General features: G+C 39.0%; 1 protein-coding gene across 2 annotated transcripts; it reads left to right on the forward strand.

Moving 5' to 3' along the window:
• The first annotated feature begins 19012 nt into the window (after nt 1-19012).
• Nucleotides 19013-23843, forward strand: LOC110498032 (paired box protein Pax-1). 2 transcript variants are annotated; one of them, XM_036954954.1, is made up of 5 exons: nt 19013-19319; nt 19787-20413; nt 21373-21506; nt 21828-22035; nt 23143-23843. In XM_036954954.1, exons 1-5 carry the CDS (start codon nt 19316-19318, stop codon nt 23160-23162), a joined length of 993 nt encoding a protein of 330 aa, XP_036810849.1. In that variant the 5' UTR covers nt 19013-19315; the 3' UTR covers nt 23163-23843. The 2 variants fall into 2 exon arrangements, with proteins under 2 accessions (XP_036810849.1, XP_021430251.2); XM_021574576.2 differs by having other exon boundaries at nt 19018-19319; nt 23136-23843.
• Nucleotides 23844-25190: the final 1347 nt, after the last annotated feature.

The following is a 25190-nucleotide window of genomic DNA, read 5'->3' on the forward strand; positions in this document are numbered from 1 at the left end:
TCACTTATATTTGAATAACTTTAAAATGTATTTATATATAGTATTGCTTTTTAAAATATCTGTCTTCATATTGTCCATTACTTTTTAGTAGATAGACCATATGGGCCAAGAGGAAGTAACCAAATACATTTTTAAAGCAGCTAATCAACAATGGCATTATTTTAAATTAACTCTGCAACTCTTCCAACTATTGACTTTTTTCACAGCTGTTTGGTGGCAAAACATTTACAACAAAGACATAATGACATAGTAAAATAAATACAATTGTGTAAAAAAAGATATAAAGTATATTTCATGCTGAAACCCTCTTTGGTGTTATTTTTAATTAACTCTGCAACTCTTTTTTCACAGTTGCCACCAGTGTGGCGGCAAAACATTTACAACAAAGTCATAATGGTATAATGGTTCTGGACTGGTTCCGACTGACATTTTGGTGTACAAAGCGATCTGTGAACATTGCAGGTTCAGTGCTTTATAGTGCCAGAAAGGCCCATCTGTCTGCTCTGTGCTACCACTCTGTAAGCAGAGTTTACTTAAATGCTGTGTTCAAAGCAGCTGGGAACTTGGACCTCAGTGTGTTCACGACAACTGGGAACTAGTTGGGAAAAATATTTTTGAAATGTCATCCAACTCGGAATATCAAGCAGGAAACGTGGACATCTTTCTAGAGATCTGACCTTCCAACCAGAAGATCACTGACATCATGATTTGACCTAGTTTTTTTCAGAATTCCCAGTTGTCTTGAAAACACCAGAAGGGTTAGGTTTCACACCCACATTTGCATAGGGAGTGACGTGCCACATTTTCTGGTCTATCCAGACAAAGAATTGATTTGCTCTCCCTCATCAATGGAGCCTGAAATGGGATATGGAAGGGGACAGTCTGGTGATTTCAGCGATTGTGGTTTCATCTCGCTGTGATATTCTCAGCTGGATTTAGAGGTCTCAACATGAAGAAAAAAAACAACTACATAATATCGAAGAATTGAAACACGACCACTTTCTCTTGGTCACAGAGGGACAAAATCACTTTGTGCATAAAGCTGAAATTGTAAGGAGTCTGCAGACATTCAAATGGTGTCTCTGCTTTGCTCAGAGGAGGCTTGAAAGGAAATGCTCTGCCATCAGTTGTATGAAATTGTCATATTTTTTTTACAGTTTTAAAAAGGTGAAATCTTATAGTAAGCTGTCTATAATTGTATTATTCCTATATTATAGAAAGCATTTAAATCATTTCAAACCCTATACTTTTGTTATATAGGAAAAATATAGAAATTATATAGAAAAAAATAGGATTTTTATATTTTCATAATATGCTATGTACTTGAGCTTGTGTTCTCAAAAGTGAGTACACTTCAGCAATGTATAACTCTTTTAACAGAAAAGTGATTTCCAAATCATTCTAGAACTATGCAACATTACTAGTTATTCTCTATGTATTTGTATTTATTAGGGATCCCCATTAATTGCTGCCAAGGCAGCAGCTACTCTTCCTGGGGTCCAAACACATTAAGACACTTACATTACACATAAAACAAAAGATGACACAATGCATCGTATAACATTATTACAACACTACTTAATATCTACAATACAAAATGTATAATACCGCCGTACAACAATAGTACAATGTGTGTGTGTGTAGAATGTGTGTGATAGCGTTTGTGCTGGTAGTCGTGTTTCTGTACCTGTGTGTGAGTCTCATCACTGTCCCTGCTCTTCCATAAGGTGTATTTTTATCTGGTTTCTTTTATCAGATTCCACTGCTTTCATCAGTTACCTGATGTGGAATAAAGTTCCATGTAGTCATCAAGCAAATGTATTTATAAAGACCTTTTTACATCATCAGATGTCACAAAGTACTTATACAGAAACCGAGAATAAAACCCCAAACAGCAAGCAATGTTGATGTAGAAGTACGGTTATGGCTCTATGTAGTACTGTGTGCCTCCCATAGTTTGTTCTGGCCTTGGAGATTGTGAAGAGACCTCTGGTGGTAAGTTTGTGGGGTATGCATGGGTGTCCAGGCTGTGTGCTAGTAGATCGTGGTCATCACATTAAAAATAATTACCTTTGTGTATGTTTATTTGTGCGTAAATGTACATTTTGCCATACTGTTCAATAAATACCAACGGTATTCACAAAGTTGATGGTTTATATTTAGGATCATGTTTTATAGCATTGTCATTCCATTTCTTGTCATATTTAAACATGATCTCATTTGATTATTATATATATTTTAAATGTGATAAAGCCATACAAAGGGCCAGAGATTATTACAGACGCATTTGATAATCTGAAGTACCCAACAAGGCCACCAGATATCATCCGATAAAAGAAAATACAAATATGAAAGTTACCAAAATTCTGTCAGTTTACTGGTAGACTTCGAAAGTTTCTAGTAATATGCCATCCCCTTTTCAACCATAGGTGTAATGTATAAAGAAAAAGGAAATGTATAGTCAATGGTTATACTATGGTAATCTATGTAATCCAGGATTGTTCCACATCATGAGATAAGATCCAAGTAGGCCAAACATGAGTCAGTCGCCTTGTTTGGAGTTTGAAGTGTTCCAAAAGTATTTTAAGTTCCACCAGTTAATAGATAGCAGAACAAGTGAACACCAATCTGACCATGCCACAGTGCCAACTACTAACAATGGAATGCCAACAGCGTCACAGATTATAATACCTATAGTTGGCACTTCGTCTCGGGCCTAGCAACACCCATACCAATATATCCTCCAAACACCGGCTTCTCTGGCATTATCACATAAATAATAAACGCTAGAATGATCTTCAAGCCAATCAGAAACAAGTATTCAACAATGCCATGGTATATTGTAAATTATTCCATGCTATATATGTAGATGTATCAGAGAGTATCATGTATCTTTATCTTGATTGCCCCTAGATCAGATGTTAAACACATACAGTGCATTCGGAAAGTATTCAGACCCCTTGACTTTTTCCACATTTTGTTACATTACAGCCTTATTCTAAAATTGATTCAATTGTTTTTTTCCCTCATCAATCTACACACAATATCCCATAATGAGAAAGCAAAAACAGGTTTAGAGACATTTTTGCAAATGTATTAAAAAAATTAATAAATAAGAAATCACATTTACATAAGTATTCAGACCCTTTACTAAGTACTTTGAAGCCCGTCTGGCAAGCGATTACAGACGCAAGCCTTCTTGGGTATAACGCTACATGCTTGGCTAACCTGTATTTTGGGAGTTTCTCCCATTCTTCTCTGCAGATCCTCTCAAGCTCTGTCAGGTTGGATGGGGAGAGTCGCTGCACAGCTATTTTCAGGACTCTCCAGAGATGTTGAACGGGTTCAAGTCTGGGATCTGGCTGAGCCACTCAAGAACATTCAGAGACTTGTCCCGAAGCCTCTCCTGCATTGTCTTGGCTGTGTGCTTAGGGTCGTTGTCTTGTTGGAATGTGAACCTACGCCCCAGTCTGAGGTCCTGAGTGCTCTGGAGCAGGTTTTCATCAAGTATTACTCTGTACTTTGCTCCGTTCATCATTCCCTCGATCCTGACTAGTCTCCCAGTCCCTGCCGCTAAAAAAAATCCCCACAGCATGATGCTGCCACCACCATGCTTCACTGTAGGGATGGTGCCAGGTTTCTTCCAGACGTGACCCATGGCATTCAGGCCAAAGAGTTCCATCTTGGTTTCATCAGACAAGAGAATCTTGTTTATCATGGTCTGAGGGTCCTTTAGGTGCCTATTGGCAAACTCCAAGCGAGCTGTCATGTGCCTTTTACTGAGGAGTGGCTTCTGTCTGGCCATTCTACCTTAAAGGCCTGATTGGTGGAGTGCTGCAAATATGGTTTAACTTCTTGAAGGTTCTCCCATCTCCATAGAGTAACTCTGGAGCTCTGTAAGAGTGATCATTGGGTTCTTGGTCACCTCCGTGACCAAGGCCCTTCTCTCTTCTCAGTTTGGCCGGGCGGCCAGCTCTAGGAAGAGTCTTGGTAGCTCCAAACTTCTTCCATTTAAGAATGATGGAGGCCACTGCTGTTGGGGACTTTCAATGCTGCAGACATTTGTTGGTACTCTTACTCAGATCTGTGCCTCGCCACAATCCTGTCTCGGAGCTCTAAGGACAATTCCTTCAACGTCATGGCTTGGTTTTTGCTCTGACATGCATTGGCAACTGGGGGACCTTATATAGACAAGTGTGTGCCTTTCAAATAATTTCCAATTAATTTAATTTACCACAGGTGGACTTCAATCAAATTGTAGAAACATCTCAAGGATGATCAATGGAAACAGGATGTACCTGAGATCAATTTAGAGTCTCAGAGCAAAGTGTCTGTGTAACGGATTTCCTCCTTCGTCTGAGGAGGAGTAAGGATCGGAGGATCAAAGCGCAGCGTGGTAAGTGTTCATGATGATTTTTAATTCAAACTCAGAACACTAAACAGAAAATAACAACAAAACTGAAACAGTACCGTGTGGCCAAAACACTCACATGGAAACAAACACACACAAACCAAAAGTGAAACCCAGGCTACCTAAGTATGATTCTCAATCAGAGACAACTAACGACACCTGCCTCTGATTGAGAACCATACTAGGCCGAACACAAAAACCAACATAGAAAAACAAACATAGACTGCCCACCCCAACTCACGCCCTGATCATACTAAAACAAAGAAATAAAATAACAGAACTATGGTCAGAACGTGACAGTCTGAATATCCATCTAAATAAGATATTTTTTACTTTGAATAAATGTGCAAATATGTCTAAATATCTGTTTTCACAAAAATGGATTGAATCTATTTTAAAATAATGCTTTAATATAACAAAATGTGGAAAAAAAGAAGGGGTCTGAATACTTTCCGAATGCACTATATGTGTGTCTGATTATGATTGTTACGTCCGTCGTCGGAATGAGACCAAAGCGCAGCGTGGAAAGTGTACATCTTCTTTATTTAAAATGAACAACAAAAAACAACAAAAGATAAACGAACGTAAAGTTCTGCAGGGCTATACAGCTACTGTGCCAAAACAAGATCCCACAAACTCAGGTGGAAAACAGGCTGCCTAAGTATGATCCCCAATCAAAGACAATGATAGACAGCTGCCTCTGATTGGGAACCATACCCGGCCAACAATGAAATAGAAAACTAGAATGCCCACCCAAATTACATCCTGACCTAACCAAATAGAGAAATAAACAGGCTCTCTAAGATCAGGGCGTGACAATGATCATCTGAGATAATATTGTTATGTGGCGGATACACTCACTCTTGACTTATCAAATTCAATTTGTGGTCACTGATTGTTGTGTTTTTTTCTTTATAGAGGACACCCATTCCATTCTCTCCAGATTTGCCTCTTCTTACGGGTATCAGTAAGCCTTCAGCTGTCAATGCAGTGAATGTATTGTGGGACTAATCAAAATAGCTTTTTTACGGTTGTGTTTACACAACACCACTGTGTGTCCATGAACTTGTGAACTGTTTGTAAAGAATCCTTCAGACAAACACGCATCAAGGGGAGTTCAAATGACAGGTTAACCTATCTCTGTCATTGAAACACAACAGATTACAAACACTCTCAGTGAGAAAGGCCAACAAGTGTGAGAGATCAAATGGAATGCTATCATTAATCTGTTTATATTTTCTGACAACAAATTTTTGGATAACAGCACAAGAAATAAAAAAACACAGCTTTTATATTGTCCTTAATATACAGTATTTCCACTCTTAATGAAAGCCAGATTTGTCCCCAATATTTTGCAACAATGTTATGGATTTCAAGAGCAGCCAACAATATAGAAATTGAACAATGAAGCATGAAGAGCTCACTTGTTAGAGGATACACTGTATCACAGAGCTATGCGGTTCGATAGCTGGTCTCTTATTAAGGATTGTCACGACTTCCGCCGAAGTCGGTCCCTCTCCGTGTTCGGGCAGCGATTCGGCGGTTGACGTCACCGGCTTTCTAGCTACCGCTGATTCTGATTTTCCATTTGTTTCGTCTTTGTTTCACACACCTGTTTTCAATCCCACAATCACCTGTTCATTATTTAACCCTCTGTTCCCCCCCATGGTTTTTGTGAGTGATTGTTTATTTGTATTTCTGTCTGAGATGGTGACAAAGATTTTGTTACTTTGTATATATTCATTTATAATAATAATAATAATTTAACAACCCAACCAAGCTGCACTGCTTCTTAAGACAGTGCGTCTCCAACCCGGAAGCCAGCGGCACCAATGTGTCGGAGGAAACACCGTGCACCTGGCCTCCTTGGTTAGCGTGCACTGTGCCCGGTCCGCCACAGGAGTCGTTGGTGTGCGATGAGACAAGTATATCCCTACCGGCCAAACCCTCCCTAACCCGGACGATGCTAGGCCAATTGTGCGTCACCCCACGGACCTCCCGGTCGCGGCCGGCTGCGACAGAGTGCCCTAGACCACTGCGCCACCCGGGAGGCCAATATATTCATTTTTTGAGTAAAGTACGTTTGATCACTCATATCTGCTGTCCTGCGCCTGACTCTACACCAGCTACACCTAGGACCCATTACAAGCATTTGGATCACATACTGTAGAGGTCTATCTGCTGCTAAGTTGAAGAGGTCAAATGGCACACACATATAAACACACACCCACAAATATCCAGTACTCACCAGCAATGATCGTCTCTGCCAACATTGCCCAGTATTTCCAGTAAACAAAATACAACATGAAGTGGAACCATTTTAGTCCACATCCATTCTCGTTTTACAATCCACAGTGCAGATAATAGACATTTAACAGATGAAATCAAAATGAATTAACTTGCAGGCCCAGCTGTGCCACATTGCAAGGGGAAAAACTGGCAAAATACATTTTTATTTTCTGTATAAAAGCTGTTTTCTGAGATGAAGGACTTCAGTACTGTACAAGTCCAATTTCTTTGCCAGAGTGAGTTTTGGATTGCTGCACATACAGCCTGGGAATCAAAGGAGATGCATATCCATACACGGCTAGACAAGGCTCCCTCCCCATGTAACAATTAGAATCCCCCTGCACACGGGACGCGTTTTGTAAAGGTCACAAGCAATTACCCAACCTGAAAAAAGCTCACATGGCTCTGCACACTCTCATTAGGCGTGCACAGATGTAGGATTTTAATTTGAGCCAGTTTGCTACAAAAGGAAAATAATCCTGCAGCAACAGGAAATGTGAATTATAAATAATTGATATTTTTAGGGGTTGATACATTTTTCGTAAGAGAAAATCAAGTTCGACATTTCCAGTAGCGGTGGCAGAATATATTCAACCATATGTCCAGTGAAGTCTACAAAACATAATGCATGTAACAAAGTCCAGAAAAAAAGCCATATTACAACCTGTGTTATTTGTGTTGTTTGCTCTATAACCTGTTAGTTCATATGCCTTGACACCGTGATATATTGGCCTAAGACCGAGACAATAAGAAGACACAGTGGCAGAATATATTCAACCATATGTCCAGTGAAGTCTACAAAACATATTGCATGTAACAAACAGGCTTATAGCATGGTAAAGCAAGGTAATGTCTCCGACATTTTCGGACTAGTAAACAGCTATTGATTTAGAACCACGTAGAGTTACAGCAAGTTACAAAGAAAACAGGAGTTGCCTCCACTATTCCAGCACCATTTCAACTTCAACATCATCTAATCACCTATACTTAGTTTAATACAGTGAAAACTAAAAGATAACAAAAACAATTTAGTCCAATCAACGTGAGCTAAATATGATGTGGCTGTCCATGATACTTATTTCTGTGTGTCTGTGTGTGTGTGTGTGTGTGTGTGTGCGTGCGTGTGTGCACGCATGCAAGTAGAAAAAATATGTTGCCTCCACTTGAAATTTCAAACCTTTTCAATTTCCTTTTCAATTTCTTGCATTTACAGGAACTTTCTCCTTCAACAGGGTGATCAAATGAAGATCCTATATCTGTACTGCAACCTAGAGTGGGCCATAAATGCACTGTGTTGCTCCCTGCCTTCCAACCCTCCTCTAATAGGTCTGCACCCACCAGCGTTAGAAGCACAAGGGAAAGTACACATCACCTCTGGATCAGATATGAGGGGAAAGGAGTACAGGCAAACACTGTGAGAGGATGAGGGCCCACTGTGTGTTACAGTATTAGTCAAAGCCTGACAGGAGGAGGACATGGTTTTCCCCCAATCATTAAGACACCAATTTACATTATTTATTTAAAAATAATACAAAAATAAAAAGTTAAACATAGAGTATGATTATTATGTGTATCTTTGAAGATAGTCATACCAATGAACCATACAGGTTCATATATATAGGCTCCATATAGGTTAAATCTAAAGAGGAGATACAATGCCTTGCAAAAGTAATCATCAACCCTTGGCATTTTCCCTATTTTGTTGCATTACAACCTGTAATTTAAATAGATTTTTATTTGGATTTCATGTAACGGACATACACATAATAGTCCAAATTGGTGAAGTGAAATGAAAAAAATAACTTGTTTCAAAACAATTCTAAAAAATTGAAAATGGAAAAGTGGTGCATGCAAATGTATTCACCCCCTTTACTATGAAGCCCCTAAATAAGATCTGGTGCAACCAATTACCTTCAGAAGTCACATAATAAGTTCAATAAATTCCACCTGTGTGCAATCTAACTGTCACATGATCTCAGTATATATACAGCTGTTCCGAAAGGCCCTAGAGTCTGCAACACCACTAAGCAAGGGGCGCCACCAAGCAAATGGCACTATGAAGACCAAGGAGCTCTCCAAACAGGTCAGGGACAAAGTTGTGGAGAAGTACAGATCAGGGTTGAGTTATAAAGAAATATCTGAAACTTTTAACATCCCATGGAGCACCATTAAATCCATTATTAAAAAATGGAAAAAATATGGCACCACAACAAACCTGCCAATTAATCAGAGAGGCAACAAAGAGACCAAAGATAACCCTGAAGGAGCGGCAAAGCTCCACAGCGAAGATTGGAGTATCTGTCTATAGGACCACTTTCAGTATTACACTCCAAGGAGCTGGACTTTATGGAAGATTGGTCAGAAAAAAGCCATTGCTTAAAGAAATAAATAAGCAAACACGTTTGGTGTTCGCCAAAAGACATGTGGGAGACTCCCCAAATGCTATGTCTGGCGCAAACCCAACAACTCTCATCACCCCGGGAATACCATCCCCACAGTGAAGCATGGTGGTGGCAGCATCGTGCTGTGTGGATGTTTTTCATGGGCAAGGACTGGGAAACTTGAGACTGGGACGGAGGTTCATCTTCCAGCAGGACAATGATCCTAAGCATACTGCTAAAGCAACTTTCAAGTGGTTTAAAGGGAAACATTTAAATGTTTTGCAATGGCCTAGTCAAAGCCCAGACCTCAATCCAATTGAGAATCTGTGGTACGGCTTAAAGATTGCTGTACACCAGCAGGAACCCATCCAACTTGAAGGAGCTGGAGCAGTTTTGCCTTGAAGAATGGGCAAAAATCCCAGTGGCTAGATGAGCCAAGCTTATAGAGACATACCCCAAGAGACTTGCAGCTGTAATTGCTGCAAAAGGTGGCTCTACAAAGTATTGACTTTGGGGGGGTGAATAGCTATGTACACTCAAGTTTTCTGTTTTTTGTTTGTTTCACAATAAAAACTATTTTGCATCAAATTATACAACAAAATAGGAAAAATGTCAAGGGGGGTGAATACTTTGGCAAGACACTGTAAAGGCATGGGAGAAGTATCTAAACTGCACAAATAGGCAACGGAGATCCTTTATTGATGTCCATGAAATTGACCCATGCACAGGAACCCTTGCTCTCAGGGCCGATTCCAACAAATGACATGAACTGTATTCTAGTAAACCATGTCTTATACGTAATACCCCATGATGATCCTAGTGTGTTGAATGCACGCAATGTGGACCCTGTCTAACAATTCCCATACTGAGGTATGAGATCACAAAACTCACAAACACTAAATCAAAACCGGAGGCACAACGGGTCTTCAACAAAACACCATGGCTCATCCAGTAGAAAAACGCAAATTGAAACCATATCCAATAAAAAATACTGTATTTCGTATACGTCTTCCTTTTCATAGTTTAAAGGCCAAATGCATGGGGATTACTTTTTCCGCTAATAATTCAGAAAAAATTATGAAAATGAAAATCAGTGTATCACACTACTATTGGTGACATTGTATATTGTATTGAAATGAAATCATGTGACTATCAATTCTGTAACGCATTCGGAAAGTATTCAGACCCCTTGACTTTTTCCACATTTTGTTACGTTACAGCTTTATTCTAAAATTGATTTAATAATATTTTTTTCCTCATCAATCTACACACAATACTCAATACTGATTGATTAAGTAAAAACACGTTTTTTGCAAATGTCTTAAAAATAATTGAAATTTGACTTGAAATTGAGCTCAGGTGCATCCTGTTGCCATTGATCATCCTTGAGATGTTTCTACAACTTGATTGGAGTCTGTCTGTGGTCAATTCAATTGATTGGACAGGCACACACCGATCTATATAAGGTCCCACAGTTTTTTATTTTTTTAATTAACTAGGCAAGTCATTTAAGAACAAATTCTTATTTTCAATGACGGCCTAGGAACAGTGGGTTAACTGCCTGTTCAGGGGCAGAACGGCAGAGTTTGACAGCTCGGGGGTTTGAACTTGCAACCTTCCGGTTACTAGACCCAATGCTCTAACCGCTAGGCTACCCTGACGCCCCAGTTGACAGTGCATGTCAGAGCGAAAACCAACCCATTAGGTCGAAGGAATTGTCCGTAGAGCTCTGAGACTGCCCGGCCAAACTGAGCAATCGGGGGAGAAGGGCCTTGGTCAGGGAGGTGACTAAGAACCCGATGGTCACTCTGACAGAGCTCCAGAGTTCCACTTTGGAAATGGGAGAACCTTCCAGAAGGACAACCATCTCTGCAGCCCTCCACCAGTCAGGCCTTTATAGTAGAGTGGCTAGGTGGAAGCCACTCCTCAGTAAAAGGCGCATGACAGCCCGCTCGGAGTTTGCCAAAAGGCACCTAAAGACTTTTAGACCATGAGAAACAAAATTATCTGGTCTGATGAAACCAAGATTGAACTCTTTGGCCTGAATACCAAGCGTCACATCTGGACGACACCTGGCACCATCCATACGGGGAAGCATGGTGGTGGCAGCATCAAAGATGAACCGAGCAAAGTACAGAGAGATCGTTGATGAAAACCTGCTTCAGAGCGCTCAGGACCTCATACTGGGATGAAGGTTCACCTACCAACAGGACAATGACTCTAAGCACACAGCCAAGACAATGCGGGAGTTGCTTCGGGACAAGTCTCTGAATGTCCTTCAAATCATCAAATCAAATCAAATTGTCACGTGCCTGAATACAGCAGGTGTTTCACCTTACAGTGAAATGCTTACTTACGAGCCCCTAACCAACAATGCAGTTTAAAAAATATATAAACAAATAAGAATAAGACATAAAATTAACAAGTCACGTCTTGTGGCACAGCCAGAGCCCGGATTTGAACCTGATCGAACATCTCTGGAGAGACCTGAAAATAGCTGTGCAGCGAAGCTCCCCATCCAACCTGAAAGAGCTTGAGAAGATCTGCAGAAAATAATGGGAGAAACTCCCCAAATACAGGTGTAATCACTGTAATCGCAACCAAATGTACTGAATAAAGGTTCTGAAAACGTATGTAAATGTTACATTTCAGTGTTTCATTTTTTATGAATTTGCAAAAATGTCTAAAAACCTGTTTTTCCTTTGTCATTATGGGGTATTGTGTGTAGATTGATGAGAGGAAACAAGTAAAGGGGTCTGAATACTTTCTAAATGCCTCACACACTTACCCAAATAACTACATTTTCAATTTCAAAAGTGCACAATGGGAAATTGGTAGTAGGCAAATATACTATATAACTTGAATATGCAATCCATTATTAGGCCAAGCCTTCAATTTCCATATGAAGAGTTTCATTCCAAAACGCTATATATCCATTTTCAGAAATGTTGGTAAATTATATTTTATTGTTTAAAGAACTTATGAAAGAGATTGGTGTGTTTATTTCACTATCCAATCATGGCACAGGGTTGTTCAATGACAGACGTGTTTGAAATCTATCACTTGATGGTTTCGTTTCAGAGAAAATATTATCAGGTTTTTTTTGTTTGCCAAATTCTATATATCGGCCTCATTATGAGAAAAATAATTAGTTCTGCTAGGTTTTATACAGTCATATGTAAACAATAACTGCATTTTGAATGAAGAATGTGCAAATGTTATATTTGTGACATCAATATATATATATATTTTAATTTACGAATCAATACAGTAATATATGAGATCTGTAAGGAAAACATTTACATTTGACATTTTTGTCATTTAGCAGATGCTTGGGCTCCCGACTGGCTGGTTCGATCCCAGGCTCTATCACAACCGGCCGTGATGTGCCGGCGCATGATTGGCCCAGCGTTATCCGGCTTAGGGTTTGGCAGGGGTAGGCCGTCATTGTAAATAAGAATGTGTTCTTAACTGACTTGCCTAGTTAAATAAAGGTTAAATAAAATAAATAAAAATCATGTTAGTATGGGTATTCGAACACAGCTCAGGTGTTTTGTACAATCAGTGTATACCAGTCTGGTAGTTGTAGTAAACTCCTAAGGCATTAAAGTTCTTAAAGAATCAATGTGCATTATAAATTAAAATGACAACTGACCTTTATATAAGCCCCGTCCCCCTTGGGAACCAACCTCCGACAACATTTTCCCTCACAATGATCTCAAACTGGGTTCCTAAATACACAATAAAATGTAACACAGACTAACCCTTGCAAATCAGGACACTCTTGGGTATGTTGTGGTGGACTGTCAATGCAAATACTTTAAGGGAACCTGGTAAAATTGTGTTTTCAGTGTAGGCAGCCACTGAGTGGCTCTGAATTCACTGTCAGCATGCAGCCAAAGATAAAACAACTTTTTGGAGCTAACTAGTGCTCTCAAATAATTTCCTGATTTTGACAGCAGATGGGAGTTGTAACATTGCTAACTTAGCTAGCTTACATACATTTTGAGAAAACAAGTTATATTAAGTGAATAGCTAGCTAGAGTTAGCAGCGTTCGGTGGTCAAGACTGAGAGCTAGCTAACCAGCTGAGCTAGCAAACAAAAGTATACATTTGGATTTAAAAAATACTCCATCAAAATGCTCTGCATTTCAGGAATCACAGTAGCAAGTACTCCTGGTGCACTTAGCCATTTAAGCATAAATGTTTAGAAGAAAAATAATTGTTTTTTATATAGCCCTCAGTGGCTTTTTGGCAATTTAAACATGAGCTTGTCAGGGGTGTCAACATGTCAACAGTTGCTATCCATTGGGGTGCTGTGATTGGTTGCCTAAAATTCAGGGGAGGGTATTTAGCGAAGGGTAAATTCAACATGTGAAGTGGCAGGGGTGCAACTTTGGTTTTAGAAGTGGGGGGGACACAGCTTTTATTTTTTTTCAGTTGGATAAACACTCCAAACATCCTACCCAATTGCTCGGAGGCATCCGCATGGTCCTTAAGCACACCTTTACCTTGTTTTGTATGACATTCCAATTATAAACTGGGGGGAGATGTCCCCAGTGAACGTTGCACCCCTGTGAAGAGGTATGCTTAGATAACCTATGCAGCAAAAAATACATATATGTATTTTTTTTTTTTTACATAGAATTAGGCATAATGATTATCAATCTAGATTGCAGGAAAAGTTGTTTCAGGTGTTTTAAAAATGTTACATTTTCCCAACCATCCCCTTCATTCTTCATGCCTTCTCCATTCACATCTTAATTTAACATTCGAATCCCATAATGCAGAATCAGCTCCTATGTCTGCAAATAGGCTATTGAGGGGGCTTATTATGTTACCCAATAATAATGCACTAAATCACTGATTGGGCACATCATTGTCACACATAAAAAATTACAGCCGCAAAATAAAACTCAATTGATTGAACATAAAATGTATGTCAACATGATTGAAATAGCCTATATAGGCCCATACCCGTGTGGCCTATGTATTGTCTAATGCAGTCATCTTTGTATTTGTAGTCAACTTCGTTTTGAGTTATTGGCAGTCACGGCCAAATGATGGCCTAAACATCTTGATTCTATCTTTAGTAGAGATATTCTGTCAATAACGTGACGCAGAACGATGCACTTTGGCTGCTTTGGTCTGGATCACTCGTAGATGTGCAAAAGTTTTTTAAGGGCCACGTTACTAACGAAGACTGGGAAACTTAACACAGGCGAACACTTGCGTATGTTGGGTATGTTGTGGTGGACGATCAATGCCTTTGCTTCACTAGAACCTGGTAAAATTATGTTTGAAGTCAGGGTAGCCACTGAATGGCTCTGAATGCATTGCATTCAAAGATATAACCATTTTAAGAGCTAACTAGTGCTGAGAACAGTAATATTTTAGACGCACATTAAGTTACCCTTCAGCAATTATTTATAGTGAAAAAAAACAATGTGAAAATATTGGTGGATATAGCGTTTTGGAAAGAAACCCTTTATTATTGTAACGACCCTGGGTGTGTAAGTTATGTTATATGTTCCCCTCTGTTTTCCTCTGGGCAGTAATTTCATTAAAGCACAAAGACAAAGTAGTTTTTCTTTTCTTTACACTGTAAAACTCATTAGCGTATGAACTATATGAAAACCAAACGTCTATATGAATTCTTCAACCACAGATAAGATTCAAACTTGAAGAGAGGAATCCTTTTACGTTACTTGAAACCAAGATAGATATTGAACGACTGGTGTCAGTCCACGTGCAAACTTCAACAGTGTTCGAGAAAAAGTTCAAACAAGCGACGGGAAACAAATAGCCTGCAACTGATGTCCACCAACATATGGTTGCATCTCTTTATCATTAAACAAAGATCAATGATGTGTTGACAGTAAACAGTAGGCTAGAAAAAGTTGTATTTCGTTTAATGGCCAAATATTACTTTAGATGATGATCATTGAAATAGCCAACTTTTGGATGAATTTCTAAACGAAATAGAATCTAAAATGCAACATAACAAAATTGAAGTGGTCTAGCTGCCCATTTCCACCCAAATAAAATAATGTGCTGCAAAATCGAAATCTGAAGAAAAATACAATAGGAATCAAACGGGTTTATAAAAGGCTACAGAATAAGTGTAAATCTATCATGGCTAGGCCTATCTTTTTATTCAGGATTTGACAGAGCATCACGATGTATTTTTTCTTTTAGGAATCCGTGCAAGGGAGTGTGGAATAAAAATGGATTAGGCTTATAGGCAGAAGCAGAGCAGAAGACGGGTTGTCGGCGAGAATAGGCCTAGACTATTGTAGGCCAAAGAAAGAGCTAAAGCCTAAATTCTAATATAAGCCTATCGAGCTATACTTTAAAGTTCCAATGCAGACGTTTTATCTCAATATCAAATAATATCTGGGTAGCAATTATCTACCGTACTGTGATTGTTTTCAATTAAAATGGTAAAAAATGTAAAGCTTCTTAGCAAAGAGCAATTTATCAAGCAATCATTTTGCTAGGACTGAAACTGAAGATTAGCTGTTATTGGCATAGCGATTTGGAACTCTCTTTCTTATTGGTCTATTAAATAATTTGCTGCATGGTGACGTTACCACGGAAGACTAAAACTCCCTCCCACCAAAACAGGCTGAAATTGCAGGCAGTTTTTTTAAACAGCTCTTACACTAAAACGACATTATCATAATTTTCACAATTTCACAGTATTATTCCAACCTCATAGTGTGGAAATATATATAAAACACAGAAAAATCACAGTTTTGACTGCACTGGTCTTTTAAGATGAATGGTATAGCCTAGTATAAAGACCTACAGTAACATGTGTGAAATACTATTACTGGCGTGTTCACGAGACGCAACTGAGGTGACAAGAGTAATTTCTGGATAACGTGGACCTAAACAAATTACACGAGCTCCGCTTCTTCTATAGATACATTTAAGCCTGCTGTGTGCACGGCGTTTAATGCATAAGGCCTTCACATGAACACGACTCATAAGCCCTACACGTACCGTGACGAAACCACCAGTCTGCCTACACCCCTCACACACCATGTTCAGTTGAAGTTTAAAATGGACGTACAGTTATGCTGTGGTAAAGTGGGTGCCAAACTGATGTAAGGGCACACTAGCCTTCTGTGTAATAGTGTGTAACCACAGAGGTGTCATGGCACGAGAAGTGGACACCTGTAGGGACCCAGGCCCGTGCGCACACTGGCCTGCCTCCAGCCGCCACCACAACTGGAGTGTCCTGGTTTGAGCAACACCAGTAACACCAACTTTTGAACTATTCGATCAAATGATCAATGGAAAAACATAACTACTTGGTGTCGGTTGTTTTTATTTATTTATTATTGTGTTATTTTTGATTGAAAGAATGCATTCATTAGACTGAAACACATCTATTAATCTTCTCCTGGAAATCAAACGAGAGACAATATACGTTTTAGGCTGATTCGTTATCTCAAATTTACTCTATTTAAAGTATGTTCGTTTTATTTAAATGAGCAGGCTCCCGTATGTGAGGACTACTGAATAAAAAGTGAGCATATCTGTCAACCGTTACAAAAAGAAAATAAAATTAATGCAAATGTTCTTCGTTTCACAACTGACATTTGGGGAAACTTTTAGTTTTTGTTTTGTTTTGTCACGTGACTTTTGCAGAGCCACACTTGAACCCAACCTATCCACTTTACCAGCAGGATGTCCTTCGTCTCCCAACATGTATTCTTGCACCCCAAAAAAATACTTCACAGACTCCATACATAGACTTCAGTCAATTTTGAGGGTCTCTTTTTTAGGCTATAAACATGCATAATGCAATATTGAAAGTGTTAAGAATCTCAGACTCGATTAAAAGGTTCAAATAATTATAGGCTACAGAAATAATAAAATCAAATATATTACATTCAATTTCCACGTAATGCTTATAATCAAACTATAGGCCTACAATTTAGCATTGTTTATGAATATTCCAGAAGTAAAAGAAGATTAGTCAAACCATGCTTGTATCAATGTAAACCTGCTAGACAAAATATATAACGGTGCAAATAGTCATAAATAATGATTTGATAATATGGAAATGAATTTTAAAAAGCTGTGGAAAAAAGTTAAACTAACTTGTTGGCATTATGTAATATTGCCACTTAACAACCTGAAATGCTGTGCTCTCTTCCGCGTTAAAGTGCAGACGTTTAAACGATTATCTCCTCAGACATACTTTCATAAAGACACAATACAAAACTTGAATGAGAATAAATATACTTAGTAATTTGGTTATTGATAGAAATCGACACATTGTATTAAGTCATTTGCCCTGTAGTAAGCGGCAGAAACAGCTCTATAGTTTTACTGTGCATCTTCCAAAATACCAATGGACACGCAACGAGTCTAATACCGATCTCATTTAATCTTAAATTATTTCACATGGTCTTTCTTTTCAAAAAAACATTTTTGAAAAACATATTTCAAACATGCATTTATACCTGATACATCGCGACATGTTTGTGTTCCAGTGATCCTCTTTAGCCAAGGAATCTGCACAGTCGTGTACAGTAGGTTAAATTTAATCTAGATGGTGGTGTAATTCCTATTCTATCCAGATGAGGGAAAATTTAGGTTCTGTTGTGCAGTCCTTTGGATTTAGAAAGGGGATTTCAACAGAATTCTACAGAATCAAAGCAATGTCAATAACCTAAACAAAACAGATAACGTAGCCTATCACTTCACCAAGATAGCCAAGAAATAATGGTTCATTTATTGAGAAAGATTAAATCGTGCAAGCTTTATGCTTGATTTAGCAGATAACATTTAGAGCAGTGAGCCACACTAACTAACTGTACCTTCACTGTGACTTTAATGAACGATCGCCCTCTCCTCATTCTTCGCCTCCCTCCAAGGTTGCTGTGGTGACCCAACCTGATGTATTCCATGTGTCTTGATCCCTACAAGACCTGTAGTGAAGTGGCCAAGAGAGAGGGGATAGTGACACTGCACCTTGTTACCGTTGGTTCGACTGTTAACTTTTACTAGTGACATTTTGCGAGTTTATAAACTATACCTTCTTAATTTCCACAGGAAACACAGAGAACATGCTGTGATAATGCTAGCCTCGGGAATTCAGTCAATATCCTATAGTCTAGGAGCATTGCAACCCACAAAGGTATCGATTACATGAGCCCTATAGCATGTTTGATGCTAAGGATGGAGGTGTAAAAGGCCTTACCGGTTAGTGAGTCCCTTGGTCTGGGTTGTAATCGAAACTTCATGTGACACTATTATGCGATTCCCATGGTTTGCTAGTTCCGGCCTCTTATGGCGCGAGCGAGCTCCCAGAAGGGACGCACCGGCGGTCAGTTGGTTCCGCAATGGACCAAAAAACGCAACTGGAAAATATATTAGCAATTGTGCCGACTTAATTTCAATAGCATAATAATAGTAGGCATTGCAATATAAATACATTGATTGAAATAAAAATGGAGTTGGCAAATGTTCATGGAATTTATATGAAAATGGATTTTGTGAAAATGTATCAAAGTGGATGGAATGAAACAAATCTGAAATATTATGTTTTAATGATACAAATTGGTGGATAAGATAAGATAAGATAAGATTCTAATAGGTCTTTGATCAAAATGTATAGGCTACACTGCAGGCTCTATTGCCAAAATGTCACTCACAAAATATTGTAAACACAGTCTACATTAGTGGAGAAGTGCCCATTTGGAAGTGTCCATCCAAAGCACAACTCACCTCATTCGAAAGAATCTCTTCAATGGTTTACAATGTATTTTCTATTTACCAATGCATCGTGTTCAATAAAATGTTTCCCCTCAGTCACTTAGTCCCTATGTAAAATACAGAGAGAGGTTGAATTGCGCAAACCGGATGGTGCATGTGTTCAACAGCCTATCCACGGTCAGGACGGCCAATGAAACAAAACCAGAACTCCAGCGTGGTAAAATTGACGTCGAGGGACGCGTCAAATTAATCCCAACAAACTTCAGCCTCTGGGATAACTCAATTTTGCCTTTATCAGATGAGGATCACTTCAGTGCCGTCGTACAAAGCATTTTCTCTCTAAGCACTGTGATAGAAGAGGGAGAAGAACAATTGGAAGGAGTCTTTTAAGAAGTCCACATTTTTTCTTCAACGTTTTGCTTCCTTCGTGCAGAAGGGAGAACCACCGCATTCAACCATTGAGGGGCAACTATTTCAAAGCATCTCGAACCACAGGCAAATGGGTAAGCTTGCGTTAACATCGGCATGCTTCAGTGAAAGAAAGCTTATGGAAGCATAACCATGCTTTACACGCCTGTATAACGCCAGAAATAACTATACAGTTGATTTCGGGTTGTAGATAAAGTGGACATATCCCTTTACAGAACGAATGGAAGGATAGTTTACACGACAGACAAGTCTTTTTTTCCACGATATGCTAATGCGGCATATCCATAATTAAGTTCATATTCAATGGTTTATTTATTAAAAATGTATGTACAGAATATTGAAATGAATTGACATAAAACTTCAAAAGTGGCAAAAGTGGCACTAAGATCCAAAGGTAAGTTAAATGTCGCCTCCTGATGTGATTAGTAATAACAAAAACGTACAATAGCTCGCCATTTTGCATGGTTAAATTTACTGTGCGAGTCTGGAGTTATGTCTGCTTTCATGACTGAATATGTTAATACATCTTTATTCCCGTTAGAGCAAACCTATGGCGAGGTGAATCAGTTGGGTGGTGTATTCGTCAATGGACGACCTCTGCCTAACGCCATACGACTACGGATAGTGGAGTTGGCCCAGCTCGGAATCAGACCCTGTGATATTAGTAGGCAACTTCGCGTCTCTCACGGCTGTGTGAGCAAGATATTAGCTCGGTACAGCGAAACAGGTTCCATTTTACCCGGTGCCATCGGGGGGAGCAAACCACGGGTTACCACACCGAATGTAGTGAAGAACATAAGGGATTACAAACAAGGTGACCCGGGGATATTTGCCTGGGAGATCCGGGACAGACTACTAGCAGACGGAGTTTGTGACAAATACAACGTGCCCTCAGTCAGCTCCATTAGCCGGATTTTACGCAACAAGATTGGAAATCTTTCCCAGCCAAACCAGTATGAGAGTAGCAAGCAAGCCCCCACACAGGCCGGCCTCTCTTACAACCACATATACCCTTATTCATATCCCAATGCTATGTCACCCAATGGCAAAATGGGCAGCGGTCCCGGAGTACCCGTGACGGCCGGGCATGTAAACATATCAAGGGCCTGGCCATCGGCGCACACTGTCACCAACATTCTGGGTATCAGGGCCTTCATGGATCATCAAGGTGCGTAATATTGAATCTATTTTCTAGACAAATGATTGCTTGTTGATTTATATGGCACCATACATACACACAGTTCTAACCCATTTCCCAATAATTGTCAAAGTGCATTTGGGGTGACTGGCTTGAGCTATTGGACGTGCTTTTCAGTTTATGACTAATTTGTCCATGATGTATGATTTATAAATCATGGTTTGACGTGTTATCATCAGGGAGGAAATTTGCCCTATAAATCTTTGTAGGCCTTGGTTTTGTGCCTCACAAGGAAAACGACTTACTCTGCAGGCCTACTCACTGGCGCCTAGGCAAGCACCTTGCTTAGGCTACCCGTTAAAGCCTCCTCGTTCCCCGTAGGACCTAAGGTCACTCACTATAAGTTCCTACTCGTCATGTTCTTAGTGATATGTTGCCTGTAGGGCCCAGATGTATTGTCGGCCGTGGCTGCAGCGCTGCCATCAAGGAAACAAATTAAGGTAGCAAGTAGGCCTATAGCATGTAGCCATATTCGAAAGAGCATAATTATTATGCATGCTTGTACAATGATGCGATATAATAATCGATCATTTGATGTGGCATTGAACATTTTAAATTGCTATAAACATGTGATAGCCTTGTCCACATTTCCTCCAATAGATTCCTGACAAACAGCTTATAAAGTTCTTGATTCAGAAACGAAAACAATAGGCCTTGCTTGGAAACGCACAATTACGCACACTATTCCTCTACTCAAAACGTATTGTTTTGATAGCATTTTAAGAAATATAGCCGACATAACGTGCAATATTAATATTAAGTATAACATATAATTTAGGTATCATTTAATATTTTACAGTTGCAACGGCTGCTTTCTTCATATAGGATCATTTGATAGTTAGTTATGAATATCAATAGATCAGAGGCATTTTGACAGTTTCCCCCTAATGATCTGACATGTAAAGTGCAATTTTTTGTTTTCGAATCAGCAATTGCTGGAGCAGAGGGATATCCACAGAAAATGGAAGACTGGAGTAGTATCAACAGAGCGACGTTTCCCTCGGCTCATGCGGTCAACGGAATTGACAAATCAGCCATTGATGCAGACATAAAATATGCACAGGTAAAAACAAGAACTCATATAAATGCATAAGACTATAGCTGTGTCCTTTATCTGCAGAGAGACTGGGTTCGAAGTGTAACATAATATAATGTGTATTGAAAGGCATTAATCTGTTTAATATAGGCTTGGTATTCGGAAGTTGTTTTAATGTTCGTCAAAATGTTCAACGTTTGCTCCAGCACTATTCAAGGAAGATTAATATGACATAGGGTGAATTGATATATACTGTATACACACTTATATCATAGATGTGCAAATGTTTCGCTCTGGGAAACGTAAATCTGACATACTTTCTTTGTGTTTGTGCGTATTTTCTTGCAGCCCTCGTCAACATTATCCAGTTATGTCCCTGCTTGTGCCTACTCACCTTCAAACCAGTACGGCGTTTATAGCGCGCCAGGTAGCTATGTGACCCCTGGGCACCCTTGGCAGTCCCAGAACTCGAGTTTGTCCCACCCAAGCAGCGGCATGACGATGCACGCTGGAGACATCCACTCTTCAATGCCGTTCAAACATCCATCGCGAGAAGGTAGGCCAGATCCTGTTTGATAGTGTTCCATTCTGATCACAACTGCGGTATTTTAGCACAATTTAGCATAATTCACTGGCAGCTAGCTGACTCGTTTCCCTCCAAGTTTCCTTCATCTATGGCAAAAAACATCGTTATTGTAAGTTCAATAACAAGCCGTAAAATAACACAATGTGCATTTTCTATAATTTTCTATTTTCTTTTTAAAGCCTATTCAAACACACACACGCGCGCGCAACCATTAATCTAACACCGGCTGTCTAATTGTGGACATTAAATATTAAATTATGTCGCTGTCAAGTCCCACAATAATTATATTTATATGTCATAATGGGGGACTAAAATATATAGGGCATTAGTGCAAAATAAATCTAAGCCTACATTAGCAAAGGGTCTCGAAATTGTAGCAGCCTAAAATATTGATGTAGGCCTAATGGTGCGGACCTATAGTGTTTATAACTCTATGACAGCTAAATTAGAATTATTTTAGGCTGAGATAGGCCTAAATAGGTGCTTGAACTAAGTGATCTCGGCCCTTATACATGTATTATTCTACTTATGCTTCGATTAAAACATGTTCTTATCCCTTTGATAGCTGCTGTATATTTTAATTTCAAATTAAATATATGATACAATTAAAAACATTTAGTGTTCTAAAAAAATAGTTACAGATGATATGGTCTTGACAAAAATAATGCATGAATAAATTCGATTATGAATCGAGGTGTGAACCCAAGAAGACAAATGTGGAAGTTATATTGCAGCATGTGATCCATGTTGTCAGTAAATTCATTCATAGTGTACAATTTAAATGTCATGTGAAGTTTAGAAAAAGAACATTGCGTAAAATAATTTGGAATACTTTAAATATGGTATCAAATGAATAGCCTTATAGTGTAACGTTGACTATTGTGATTGTTAGTAACCTATTTTGTATTTAAATGTTGCATGTCTTAGTCTAACTTTCAGGTCATTCAGGTCTGTATAGGCCTAAGATAAAATCATTTTGGTTTTTAATCAATATTGGCATTTTTAGTTTTGCTGAAATAAAGAGTAATGGCTTGTGTGCTATACAAACGTCTCCTGTTTGTGTTCTGCAGGAGACAGAAAGCCCCCCAGTCCCCTAAACAAGCAACTGCAGCAAGAGGCGTTGAGCAGTGTACACGGACTCAATCTCCCTACCTCATCCTCGTAATGCCAGGGAGCTCGTGCAGCAAACCGAGCACTCAAAACTCACAGTAGGACTATGTAAGGAGCTGCAGACCCTTATCTATTTGAGGGCATTTCAAGAATACAAACAGTAAGTGCAAGCACTATTTATGATTTGTTTGCCAAAGTGTTAACTATTGAATGGGCCCTTATAGCCTAACACATGTGCATACAAATGTAGCCAAATATAGATAGACTACAGTCGGTCTGTGGCCATATGAATGTAAACTTATGAGGATGTTGAACTGAATTGGAGTCTCCTGTCCTCATGCAGCAGAATTAGTGTTTGGTGGTTATGTAGTCTTTTCATTGAACTACTTCATGTATATTTCTGTAAAAGACTGCAGGATTTAAATGCAATCATGTCTGTCATTGATGTTTCATTAAACAAGTTTGCTATAGTTGACAATGGAACTGTATCCTGTACACGCAGTAAATTGTTTTCTTAATTGGTTACAAATCTGGTTTCTACAGACCAACTCAACGATGTGAACAAAGTGATACAGTGTACATGTAAAATAGATAATTGCAAAAGCTTTAATTATATATTTTTATAAATCCATTGTAAATATTCTAAATAAAGGCATTGTAAAATATAACTGTTCCTGTCATTATAAAAATGCTAAACAAGTACTGCATACCATCTTTCTAAGTCAAATGTGTTTGCTTAGCGATTTAAAGCGCAGATATAGAATGCACTGGGTGTTGTAGATCATTAGGAAGCTGTTAGAGGAAGAAATTAGATTTCTATATCAGCAAGATGGCCAAAATTGATATGTGAAGTTATCGGTATGTATGAGGGAAATCACTGCGTATCATGCTGGGACAACGTGTAGGTGCTAATCTCTTTGCCCTCATGGGCGCTACCGTGCTTCTGCGTTAATGGAGCTTACTGCTTTTGGCGCCTCCAGTGATGGTATCTTAGCTCCTTCTTCTGGCTACTTGCCATAAGGCAAATTAAATAACCAATCAAGAGCATGAGCATGTTATTTTGCAATAGAGGCTGCGTTTGGGATAACACACACACACCACACACACACACACACACACACACACACACACACACACACACACACACACACACACACACACACACACACACGGGTTGGTGTGACAATTTATACACTGCATACCATCACTGAAGGCTCTGAATGCAGTAAGTTACATTACCTACATATATTTGGAGCATACTTTGCAAATTGTGGAATATCAGTGACATTCTATAGCTTTTGATTTGGGCAATACTTGTTTATTGTTATGTTTGTTGCATGGTGTGTTCAGTATTCAATTTCCATAAGATATACTCTGCTGAAAATCCCCGAATATGCATGGTGTTGTTGGTTTTGAATGTTGTGGATTTTGAAATAATGAAAGATTTTATGTCATTATAGCCTGAAATGTGCGAACATGTAGACATTTGGTTCATCAGTTCCTTCACAGACTGATTCATTTGAGTTATCTGACCATTAGACATAGACCTATTTTACATACCATGTCCACACAACTTGAACGGATGTCTCTGAAGGATTTGCATTCTCTCAAACTAACAATCAACATATTGATAACGTCCACAAAATTATTGATCATTTCAGGCCCAAGCCCCCATCCAAAAGTCAGTGCATGTGTCTCACTCCAGCCGACTAACACTGTAAGCTACATTCCATAAACTGTGCATTCCAATTCACAGCCTGTATTTTTCATCCACCTCGAAATCGAACAATGATTAGTTATATTTAGAGATAAATGCTAAAGTTTATCTAAAATTTAAAGGGTTGTGATTTAAGTAGACAATGCATACTGTACATCGACCGACAATCAAAATGGGATAGACTATATTATTGGAAAATCGTATACAGTGCCTTCAGACCACAGGAGGTTGGTGGCATCTTAATTGGGGAGAACAGGCTAGTGTTAATGACTGGAGTGGAATGGTAACAAGTACATGG

Source organism: Oncorhynchus mykiss, chromosome 19 (genome assembly GCF_013265735.2).
Source record: "Oncorhynchus mykiss isolate Arlee chromosome 19, USDA_OmykA_1.1, whole genome shotgun sequence".
In the NCBI taxonomy this organism is placed as follows: domain Eukaryota; kingdom Metazoa; phylum Chordata; class Actinopteri; order Salmoniformes; family Salmonidae; genus Oncorhynchus; species Oncorhynchus mykiss.